The sequence below is a fragment of the Lontra canadensis genome, unplaced genomic scaffold (genome assembly GCF_010015895.1).
Source record: "Lontra canadensis isolate GAN:19392208 unplaced genomic scaffold, GSC_riverotter_1.0 scaffold79, whole genome shotgun sequence".
Classification (NCBI taxonomy): domain Eukaryota; kingdom Metazoa; phylum Chordata; class Mammalia; order Carnivora; family Mustelidae; genus Lontra; species Lontra canadensis.
Genome location: NW_022631073.1, coordinates 5,629,337 through 5,641,691, shown reverse-complemented (window position 1 = coordinate 5,641,691; position 12,355 = coordinate 5,629,337). Strand labels below are relative to the sequence as shown.

General features: G+C 48.6%; 1 protein-coding gene across 2 annotated transcripts in view; it reads right to left on the bottom strand.

The window, feature by feature from the left end:
* The window catches only part of CUNH10orf90 (chromosome unknown C10orf90 homolog), a 204,226-nt gene that overhangs the window by 54,306 nt on the left and 137,565 nt on the right, over positions 1-12,355 (bottom strand). For both annotated transcript variants that reach the window (XM_032882095.1, XM_032882096.1), the window contains one exon: positions 5,464-6,565. In XM_032882095.1, coding sequence (XP_032737986.1) covers positions 5,464-6,565 — 1,102 coding nt within the window. The remainder of the gene's footprint in view (positions 1-5,463; positions 6,566-12,355) is intronic.

Genomic DNA, 12,355 nt, shown 5'->3' with positions numbered 1-12,355 from the left:
CTGCCCAGATGTTTATAGCAGCTTTATTCATAATCTCCCAACTTAGAAGCCACCAAGATGTCCTTCAGGAGGTGAGCGGAGAAAGGCCGGTCCGTCCAGACAATGGCGTGTTGTTATTCAATGCTAAACACAAATGAGCCATCCAGTCTAGAAAAAACAAAGAGGAATCTTAAATGCAAATTGCTAAGTGAAAGGAGCCGATGTGAAAAGACCACATAGTGTATGCTTCCAAGTACAGAACATTCCAGACATGGCAAAACTATGGTGACCGTAAAATGATCAGTCGTTGCCAGGGCTTAGTGGGAGGGAGAGATGAACAGGAAGAGCACAGAGGGTTTCTAGAGCAGTGAAACTGTTCTCTGATACGACAGCAGCGGGTGCGTGTCATGACACATTTGTTCCAACCCACAGCATGCACAGCACCGAGAGTGAACCCTCACGTAAACTACGGACTTCGTGTAATGATAACATATCAACGTAGGTTCGCTGGTTGTGACAAATGTACCACTCAGGTGGGGATGTTGATAGTTGGGAGGTTGTGCGTGTGTGGGATGTGAGATATGTGGGAAATCTCTGTACCTTTCTCTCAGACTTGCTGTGAACCTAAATCTGCTTTAAGAAATAGTCTATACACAAAACAACAGCACCTTCTCTAGATGCTTTAGTCAGAAATCTAGAGTCCTCCTTGCCTCCACTCTGCCTCCCTCCTCTCGAGCTCCCCAGCTCCCCGAGGCTTGCGAATTCCACCATCGGGCTTTTCCTCCCTCCCCAGCTTCCAGTCCAGCCCTCACGTTCTCCACAGCAATGGCCTCACCTGCTTCCATCTCTCACCCTCTGAGAAGCAGGACCATCTTCTTACATACATTGCATCATAGCATCGCGCTACACTTAGGATAAAGTTTTAAATCCTTATTCTGGTCTCTCAGCCCCTAACCCTGACCATGACTGTGATCCAAGTTCACCTCCCAGCCTCATGGCCCCACTTACCACGTGGCGGATGCAAGGACCTTCTCAACCACTCCGAAGTGCCACGATTCAAAGCTTTGGCACACGAAGGCTGCCCTACTTGTGCTTCAAGAATCGCTCTAAAAGCCTCTCCCTCAGAAACTTGATAACCCCTGCCTGCATCACAGAGTAACTTCTCCCTCTGCTTATTCCTGTTTTTTTTTTCCTCTTCCCATATACAGAGGCCAAGACTGCTCCCCAATAAATGCCCGTTAACCTCCACCTCAGAGTTGGGTTTCCAGAGGATCCCACATGCACGACTGGCAAATAGGGTAAATAAAGTTTGTTTTGGAGGATGAATGATTCTGAATCTGCCAATTTCAGCCAGTCAGCCAAATCAGGCCACTGCCTGTTCTTGGGAATAAAGTTTTATTAGAACATGTCCACACTCACTGATTTATGCATTGTCTGGGGCTGCTTGAGTTGAGCAGTTGCTATGGAAACCATCAGGCTCTTTACCCAAAAAAAAAGCTCACAGACCTCAGTTTTAGATCATTAAAGAAAAATCCTATTTGTAAAATAAGGGCTCCTCAAATGTCTTCTGGCTCCTCTAGTAAGAAGTTTTCATGGGACTGAAGGAGCAGAGCCTAATGCAGATTTTTCTGGTAGGCCTGATGTGTATGCATAGAGTCTGTCATTTTCCCTTGAGTGATGGAAGCCCTTTCTTCAGGACATAAAACAGCCTCACTAAACCTGTGTTAGATTAGCGCATCAGAACACTGGCAGACACGGTGGTCACTTTGTGAACCTGCAGGGGGTCCCGTCACTCCTCTCCAGGGAGTCCTCTCCAGCCACGCACATCTTTGATCCCCAGTGATGCTAAGCTCCACTGGGGACTTGTCAGACCAAGGCCACCAGCAGCCCAAACGCTGGCCGGGGCACAGGGCAACAGAGAGCCCATCACAGAACATCAATGTTTGGGGCAAATCAAAAAAGTGCATTCGTAAGTCTCTTCTCCAAAAACATCTAACAAACTTCCATGGATGTCTTGGAAACAGGGGAAAGCTTCAGATCTAGGCCACAGATGCCAGATGAAACCAGCAATAAGTAACGTACCAAAGTCAATGCTGTTTCAGGCGTGCAACAACCGGCAGAAAGAGAATGGCTTGGACCCATACTGCACATCCCACACATCCCACACATCCCACACAACAACACAAAGAACGGGATTTCAGGCTGGGAAGGATTTCCGAGCAATAAATTCTAACTGTACACCAAATGACATGGCTTATTACACTTAATTAGAAATTCACTGTGTACATCACTCTCCTGATCGATTCTGGCCACCAGAGACCACTAGTACTCCATACATCCACGCGTGGTCTTCAAACATTCCCATCGTGCTGACCGTGGAGACGGGGCCCACCCCCGAGAGAGTCCCCACCAATCAAACTGCTCTGCTTGGAGCCGTCACTCAGAGGGTACCGCCGGAGCCAAGTGCGCGGGACGGTTCTCAGCTCTGGCACTGAATGGCCATGTGGGCTCGAGGAGATCATTTCATCTTCAAGCCTCATTTGTCTTAGCTGCAAAGTAGGGATAATGATACTGTCTTTACAGAAGGGAGGATTCTGAGTAATGGACACGACCGATGTCAGCCAGGGCCTGGCATCTAGGACCTGCGCCATCTCTGCTGGGGTCATTGGCAGGATGAGTGCCAAAGACGATGCGACACTTCCTCGGAGCAGACCAGGGAGCTGAACAATGCCGGTCTGGCGGGTGCTGGCAGCAAGTATACCCAGAGTGGAGACACAAAAAATGAACATATGGGGACTGAGAAGGGCAAAGGAGGAAGCAATTGCTCAGTCTCTAGAAAGAGAACAGGTCCCTGTGTGTCAGTTAGAACGCGACACAGTAGACGTGACCGAGGTAGACACGGTCTATCTAACCTGCACCAACTGTTTGCAAGTCTCCCCTCTTCCCTCATCTTAGTAACCTTCCTGCATGCGTGTCCATTCTAGAATACAATGTATAGGACTTCCTGCCTGGTGACCTAACGACTAGAACTGAAACTGCCTTGCCTCTGTTTGTAGAATCTTCCAGACTGCACCTCCCTTGTGGCTAAATGTCAGCAAGGCAGCTAGAGAGGCTGCTGCTCATGCAGGATTTGGGGATCCTTCAGATAAAAAGAATCAAATTCAGTAACAATGAAATATGAAGATGGCTAATAGCATGTGTAACCACAGGAGGCTGTCAAGAATGTCTCCCACAAGATCCCAGTGCCAGACAGGAAACACAAACAGCTCCTCGGGAGTTTTAATGAGCACGACCCCTTCCAGAAAGTACTTGCAATAAGGCTAGAGCGCTGTGTCAGGATGGAAGGTCAGCAAGCTCACCCTCAGAGTGCTGGGTAGGTTAGCCCAGGACAGTCTGTGGTGGTCAGACCCCAGGAGTTGTGCTTAGAAATCTCAGGCAAGAATTCAGTAGTGTGGACACAAAGGGCGTTTTTGTCACTGGGAAGAAATACATCTCATTGCCCATGAGTTTCTAAGTGAGAAGGTCTGAAAGTCCGGGGAGGGCTGTGTGAGCGAGTGTGTGTACGAACGCATCTGAGGCGTGTGCGCAAAATGGTGAGTTCCAGCTTTCCGTAGTCTTGAGCTTGACAACTGCGGACCCACAGCCACATGGACACTCTCCCTCACAGATTCACCTCAGGCAAACAGAGCAGAGCTTTTTTCAAGCTAGAGAGAACCTTCGAGAACACCAAACACACCCGTTCTCTAGCCACCCAGATGAGGAAACAGGCTCCAAGAATTAGGGTTGGCTTGTCCACATTCACTGCACGAGAAAATCATGCAACAGCAACTTTCAAAAAGGTGGCCTGGCCTTGGTGAATATCTTTCCTCAAGTGGTAGAATGACCCACACGATTCAGAACCACTTGAATCCTCCTCATGGAATCCTTGGGATCTGGAGTGATTCTGAGGGAAGTGGGCCCATGGGAAGTAGAATGAATTCAGTACTCTGCCTGAGAACACCAGTTACATGGCCAGTCATTCCACAAAATCAAAATCAAGTATATTCTCTGCACCAAAGCCAAAATAAGTTAGGGTGGGGTGGGGGGTTTTCTCTGCTCATCTTCCTCTCCACTGAAATCAATGTCTGGGACCCGACTCTAGTGATTTTTAAAGATCCTTTGGTCAAAGTGCCATAAATCCAAATGATTATTTCACACCATGGAACCCAACATGAAGATGAGGATACGCTTCGGTAGGGGTAGGGGTGGTAGGTATACAACAATGAAGGTTGTACATTTCCAGAATCTTCATCGACGAGGAAGAGAGAGTGGCGGACTTGAGCGATTTCTTAAAAATACTAGACTGAGGCCCATCTTTGCAACACTGATAAGGGCTCACGTCCTCCTTTTTTGCAATAAGTCTTGTAGGACTCAGAGGCATTTCAATAGTCTAATCAACCTGAAAGCCATGTCAAATTGCCTTAAAAATCTCTACGCATTCAATATATACACTTTTGTTAAAATTAATTACATCATTGACCATTTCTACATACATTATAGCTTAAAATGTTTTACAGTCATTTTTATTAATTAATAAGGCCTTAATGGACAAAAATTACACTATGAAATTACTGTACATATGCTGCATTTCCAGTTTTACTGCTATTATCTTTAAATATTTCCCCCAAATGGAAAGTCACTAATTCATAAATCACAGTCTCTTCTAGAAAGTAAAACTGAAAACTGGAAGTTTATACAGAGAAAGGAATCTGGGGTCAGGTTCAGCCCTGTTTCCCTCTTCCTGGTCTCCTAAGAAAGGTAAAGGGTGCCCAGGGCTGCTCACCCTGGGACGTCTGCCTTGTCCTGGCAATGACAAAAACAGCAACAAATTCTAGCCCAGACACCCCAGAAAACTGCTGTTTTGCTTTTTGGCTCTCCCTGCCAACTTGCCTCTTTTTGAAAATGTCCCATAATTACTAACCATCTCCCCCCCCTTACACATAAACTCCATTATACACAATACACAATATTTCTAAGAGCAATCCATAAATGCCAGCTGTTGGAGGGAAAGGTAAAGGAGAGCAGGACTGTGGACCCTTCCAGACACCCAGATGTTCAGACAAGAGACACGAAACCTCTGGGCATGGACAGCACTTTTTCCTCTTCTCCCTGCTTTGGAGCCATATGGGCCTAAAATAACTTCATGTGGGGGCCATAGTTTCCTGCTCATGACATTACAGGGTCTGGAGCTATTGTTGGAAACAAAACTTTGAGGGAAGGTCCCTCAGAATCTATAAGAGCATCTGTGAAAACCTAAGGCAGACGTCAACACTGAGCTGCCGATGGCCAACTCAGAGCAGAGCAGAGAGAGGATGCTTCTGAGAACCACCTCTTGGCATAAGTCATGCAGAAGAAACTCACCGTCCACCTTGGCGGGGGGACTCGCACAGACGACCTGCAGGCTGGGGGTATTTGGCGGCCCCACCTCCCGAGATTGTCACTCACCTGCTGTGTAACTCCAGCCAGGAATGTGGATGGAGAGTTGGCTGCCGCCACCACCACGGGTCGTGGTCCCGTAGTCTTCTCTCCCGTTTCTTCCAGTGACCTGGTGAACTGCCGCACTTGAGAATCCTTGTTTTTCCCACAGACGCGAGCCCCTCCAAGGACAGGTGCGGGGCCCCAGATGCACCTGCTCCAAGGATGGGACTTCCTGCAAGAAGCTTCCTTGCAGACCTGGGTTCCAGCGGGGGCCTAGAGGGCTCTGTTCTTCCCGGGCGCCGCTCTGGGGCCCCGCATTAGCCGGGCCGCCTGCGCCATCTGCTGTCGGTCCGTGTGAACTGCACTTGAGGTTGAGTGACAGGACCGACCTGTGCATTTTAGGGCCCGCAAGCTGGGGCTGCTCCACGGGGACAGAGAGGGCCCGGTCTAGATAGTAAATGGAATTCAGGCACGGCTGGGTCACCCTGACCTGGACGCAGGAGCTGAACACCAGCGGCCCCTCTCCCGACCGCGCCGCGCCCGGAGGAAAGCTGCTCTCCCGGCTGTCCACATCGGTGATGCAGTACTGGGGACCCCCGCACAGCCGCTGGTCCGTCTCGGGCACCCTCAGCCTCATCACAGAGCCGTTTCCGGAGAAATCCGGGCAGGCGAACGGTCCCTGGTGCCGACGCGGATCGGCACCCCCAGCCGGCGCAGAGGCGTCCCTGAGTGGAGCGCCCTGGGCCCGGCACTCGGGGCACCGCGAGTCCCGCACGGCCTCCCACGCCACGGGGCTGGCCGGGGCGCCCACGCGCCTGGCCGTGATGGTGATGGACGCAAAGCCCCTCTGGGGGCCGCTGCCCGGCTTCGCGCTGCGCGGCGGCTCCGTGTCGGGTCCTGGCCCCGCGGCGGGCGTCGGTGTGCCCAGCCCGCCCGGGAGGAGGCCGAACGCGCGGCCGAGGCAGACCCCGGGGCGGCTCCCCCGCGACGGCTGGGCCGGATGCGCGTGCAGAGCCGGGGTGCAGGGCGCGGGCAGCGCGGCCCGGTCCACCTTTGATTTACTCTCATCAATCAGCTGTGAGATGACTAGGGATGAGATCATTTCTGTGTTTTGCGATGCCAGAGCCCCCTGCAAATGGGAAAAGATGGCAGTTACGCAAACAGCCTATCGCAAGGCAGGCAGTCAACTCCCTTTCAAGGGCCAAGAGGACTTCCCAGAACCCTGTTCTCGGCCGAGGCCTTCTACCCGCACCTGACTCCACCTCTGCGTGCTCGGAAGGGCGGGAAACCCGGATCCACCTGGAATCATTCTTCTGACCCAGGGATTGGTTTTCTCGGCTGGGTGTCTATTTTCGGTTTATTTAACGATGTTTGTGTCGATGGGGGCCATCAGATTTCAAAAATCACCTTCACCAGGCCTGGGAGTGCCTGAAAACAGGTCCACAGCCTCAAGGGGGAGGGAAGATGTAATTCTGGAGCAGGGCTGGGACTTGGGACAAGGGTTTCTGTGGGAGATGAGTTAGCACTGGTGGTGGGGTCAGGGAAGGCCTCTCTATGTCCCCAACCCCCTAACACAATTCTCTAACTTTGCTGATTCACAGTGGGGTTCAGTGGCTCCCCATGCCAGCCACTGTGGGGGTCAAATCCCAGGTAGTGGAACACAGGCAATCAAACACCCAAGCTGGACTAGACTAGCACAGCGACCAGGAGAATCAGTATCAGGAAGCAGCTGGACGGGACAGATGTGGTTTGTCTGCCTTTCAACGCTCAGGGGCACAGCCACGGCTTCTGTCCAGTAGAGGGATCGAGGTGTTCCATGCTCCCTTATCAGCAGATCTATGTCCTAACAGTAAACTGCTAGTGTGTCCAAAACAATGTGCTGAGACTTTTAATAAAGCCTCTGACCAGGTCAGCACCGGGAGGACGAGTCGTTTCCTCCTGGTTTTGTTTTTGTACGTGTATGTTTAAGACACTGCAGGAAGCCACGTGGGCGGGTGAACGGAGAATGCTCCCAGGGTCGCAGGCCCCCATTTTGAAACTCAGTATTCTACGTGCTTAAAACGAACTCTTGCCTGGAACAGCGCAAGACCGGAAATAACCCGGGAACCACTCAACCCCCACAGGGATCCCCACGGGGAGCCCACGGGGAGCCCACCGGGAGCAGAGCCTTCACGAGAAGCCTGGAGGCTTAACTGGGGCTGGGCAAGGACGCAGGAATTCTCACTCCATAATGGGCCTGAGAACCACCTGAAATGTTAACAACTACAGGTTCCCTGGGCTCCAGGGCTTCTGATCCTGTAGACCTGTGGCTGGGGCCCCAAACTCTGCGTTTTAACCAAGATCCGGTGATTCCGATGCTGGCAAACCAGCGACCCCACTCTGAAAACCTCCAGCTGCTGGTCTTTCGAAGGAGGGGAAGGGCTTGTGTTTGAGAAGAGACAATCATCGTTCTCTTTTCCTTAGATGTGATGAGAAAGCACAAATTTTTCTTTTCTTCAGAGAAGGATTAGCACTCACTTATGACACTTAGGTCATGCTTTCCTCCACCTGGACATGTGATGGGGGGCCGGCCCATGGGACCTTAGCAGCCAAGGCGCACTGCATTCTAACTCTTAGCCACGGGAAGGTGGTAGGCTTCTCAGTTTTTCTTTTCTTTTTTTTTTTTTTTTTTCCTGTTTTTCATCAAAATCCCTATCACCTGACACTCGGTGAGATTTTTAAGGTACGTGGGAAGTTGCAAATTCAAAAGATAGCCAGAGACAGGTGAAGAAGAAACAAAGTTGTCTTAAATGTCCCTTCATCTTATAAAAAAATCTGACTATCACGGGCTACCCTTTCCCAGGTGGCTAGCGAGTGCCAGGCTCTGCTTGAACCCTCTTTCAAGATGGGGGGGGTCTCCCCTTCAGCCTGTCTCATTACACTAACAACGTGGGAGCTTGTAGAACCTCACCCCCGACCAAGGGCATCAGAAGCCCTGGGGTGGGGCCAGGCATCCCTGTTTTCTCCTCCAGGGTGATTATAGCAGGCAGGTGAAGCAGCCCCAGGAGCTTCTGAGGCACCTCCCTCTCCTTTCTAGGAGGCACTCTCCACGCCTGTGGTTTACAAAGGAGAACAGTGAAATGTGCCTGGCATCTACCCCAGGCAGTTTGACTCGGTACGCAGTCCCTCCCTCGTTAAATTTAGTTCTGATAATAATTTGCCCGTGTATCCTACCAGGTGCATAGTTGTACCTGGTAGGAATTCCTTTGACACAGGTCTTTGAAAAAAAAAGCAAATATTCCTCTTGGAAAGTGTGCTGTGTTGGTCTTATTTTACACTGTATAGTAATGTTTCCCCAAGTTTGGGCCAATGGCCACTTGCATAAAAAAAACCTGGTGCGGGGAGAGTTAAAAATGCAGATTTCTGGACCCTTCTTTCCCCTCCTCTAGACCTAGGGTGAATCAGGATCTCTAGGGATAAGGCCAAGCAGCTCTGTTTTTAACCAGCTTCTGGGTGATTTTCTGCACAGATAGGGAAGAAGGAATGCCAGGCCAGGACTCAGACCTCCTGGAGTCTCTCCCTGAGCACACGCTGGAGGGATGCCCTGCGGCTCCACTGGAGGTTTCAGGCACCATTGTAGGAAGCCCTAGAGGCCCAGAAGGATAAGACAGGGAATCACCCACCATCTCATTACCTTGGGCCTGGCTGGTGTAACGGGCTTTGAGTCCATCAAATGCAAACGGATGAAGGAAGAGCAACAAAGACATGAATCTGAACTCAATTCTGAAGCCGGGGAATCACCATACATCAGGGAGACACTGTTCCTGAGGGAGGAGATGCTGGTAGAAGCCCAGTCCTAAAGGGAAGTCCGTTTGCCTCCCTACCTTACCAGGAGTTCTGGAAACCAGAAACAAGGAAGGACGCGAAAGTACCTCTCAAAATATGGACTTGATATGTCACGGCAGGGTATGACTTTTTCTGTGATTTATCAGAAACCGGAGGATGTTTGGTGGACTCAAACCCCTGGGTGAGTGAGGGAGTATTTAAAATGAACACATTTGTGTTTATTTGAATTACACAAATGGAAATGACCTGTTACATACCCAATACGTTGAAATCTTGTCATTGTGAACGGAAACTTTCGAGATGTAAATTCTGTCATTCTACACAGAGTCGTGATCAACCCATTTATCCATGAACTCATCACACAGATCTATTGAGCTCCTACTACAGGAAACGGAGGAAACTTCTTGGCCCCACGGAGTTAAATGGGAGAGAACGCCAAGCAGGCAACCAAATTGTCAGGACTGGGATTATTGGTTACATTTTACTGCGGTTTTTTTCCTGAGATGTTTACACTTGGTTTTGGAAAAAGCCCCAACCGACAGACTGAGAGAAATTAAAAAGGAAACACTGTATGCTTTGCTCATCAAAACACTAATCCTACTCTTGTAGGGGAAGTTCTATTGATCAGATCCTATTTTCTCATCAAAATCCATTAAGTCATGAAAGATAAATTCCAACCTCTTAAAACTCTGGGCTGCCGGAACAAAGTGCCACGGTCTGGGTGACTTAAAAACAGACATTTTATTTTGTCCCAGTTCTGGAGGCCGGATGTCGGAGTTCAAGGAGCCGACAGGACTGGCTTCCTCTGAGTCTTCTCCCCGTGGCTTCACATTTTCCTCCCTCAGTGTGTGACCATGTCCTAACGTCCTCCTCTTTTAAGGGCATCGGTCCTACTGGATAAGGCCCACCCTAGTGTCCTCATTTAACCTGAGTGACCTCTTTAAAGATTCTGGCTCAGAACACAGTCACGCTCTGAGGTGCCGGGAGTCAGGACATCCACACACGCATTCGGAGTGGGGGAGACGGTCCACGGCAGACTACAATATAGCACTTTGTGTCCCGCTCTTCTTCTGGGGCTGGGACGCCAAGAAAGAGATGAGACAGAGGATCTATTTGATGTCCCTGACTTGGCCCACTACTTTTAAAGCAGGGCAACTTTTAAAAAAAGGGGTCACATCCTTCACATCAAATATCTTCCCCAGTGAAGCTATTTCAGGATGCTCCTCCAACTGTTCTTTCTATTGGGTTAACTAAACACAGCTTTGGGGGGGGCGGGGGAAGAAAGGTATCTTTCATCTAAAATAAGATTAGCTGATGGAAGATTTGATTTAAAAAGAAAATAATCTTGCATTTAAAGTAGAACATTCAAGGTCAGAGGAAGGTCAAATGAAGAGTGGGATTTTGTGTCTCGCCGTGGCAATAAATCACCCATTTCCTGACCATCCTCGTACAGCACTCGCCTATGTACATTTTCTTTCTCATAAATGCCACTTTAAGATATTGATTTTTTTTAAATGTTTCAGACATGATTGTGTGAGGCTGGTAACTGCTTCCCTAGTTTTATGCATTTTATTGACTGTTTTTAACTTTATATTTATGCCTTAAGGTATTTTACTATAAAGGCACCATTTCATAAATTGAAGGAAGAAAGAGATAAGCGGCGGATGGTTGGAGAAATCAGATCCTGAGCCACTGGGATGAGGACGCATCCATTTCTGTAGCAATTTATTTCTCGAAAAGATAAGCATCTAATCAAACCTGTGGCTTTGAAATCTATATTTTTCTCCACTTGACAATTCTTCCCTTTTCCATGGTCACTCTGCAGCCTTCAACTATGTTTGCCAGATGATTCCTTGGCCCCATGTCTGCCCAGATCCTCTCTCCAGTCCCCACTGCACGAGCTGCAATCCTGCTCAACTCCTTTTTAGTCCATCCAGCATCATCACCACTAAGCAATCTGTCAACCTAGTGGCGTTTCATCATGCATGTAAGAGTGCTTTCAATTGTATGAGTTCACTCTGGTACGTAGCACTAGGGGAAGACCGTTTTGAGACCAATGGAAGAACTGGAGCTTTTCTCCATCTCTGTTCTGAAACTTTTGTCTCTTTCCATGCACTTACAAGAAACCAAAGGACTCAGTGCAGTGTAATGCACAACAGTGAAAAGCTGGAAAGAATCCAAATGTCTTTTAAAAGGGGTTCGGGTAAGTAAATCATGGTAGGCACAACTGCATCGTATTCCGTAGAAATTAAAAATAGAGATTACAAAGAATTTAAATGCCATGGGAAATTGCTTGTGATGGAATGTTATGTAATAAAAGAGAGCTATAAAAGTTGATAAACATTATAGTTTTATGTAAAAAAAATTGCATGGGAAAAAGGAGGGAACGAAATATATATAAATTTTCTTACTTGTATATTTCTATATTTTCCTAAGTGTCTACATGGAGCTGCCATTACTTTTGTTATCAGGAAAATTTAAACGTTGTTTTTGCAAAGATGAAAACCCTGTTCCATATTTCATCCCTTTTAAATAATCACTTGGTTGAAGAAGAGCCTGCATATCATTTCTACAGCTTTGAAGAGTTTTGAAAGGAAAAGTGATCAATCGTGCACGGGCTTGCATGGAGAGGCGGAGATTTATGGCAGTTACAAACGAAGGGCATCCGTTCCAAGTGCTTCATCATCTTACAGCATCCTTACAACACACACAGGCACGAGCTTTAAAAGCTCAAAGTTAGGAGGAAAATTTGAAAGTCATAGTACTGATACAATCGCAGTAGATGGTCCAGATCATTCCAAAGCAGAAGTTTAGAAGGTGTGGTTTCTGGGAGTTATTTAATTCAGTCACAGAAAATGACTGTGTGTGTGCGTGTGTGTTCGAGAGACCCAGCCGCATGGCCCCAAAGATCTAGATCACCAATAACCAAACTCATTAATTTTAACATCAACAGGAAAATGCTGGAACTTGTCAGCTCAGTGTGAAAAACAGGTGGGAAAGACCTTCAGCTGGCATCTTTCTTAAAAAGAGCAGCAATTGGGGAACGTGGGTGGCTCAGTCGTTAAGCATCTGCCTTTGGCTGGGATCGTGATCC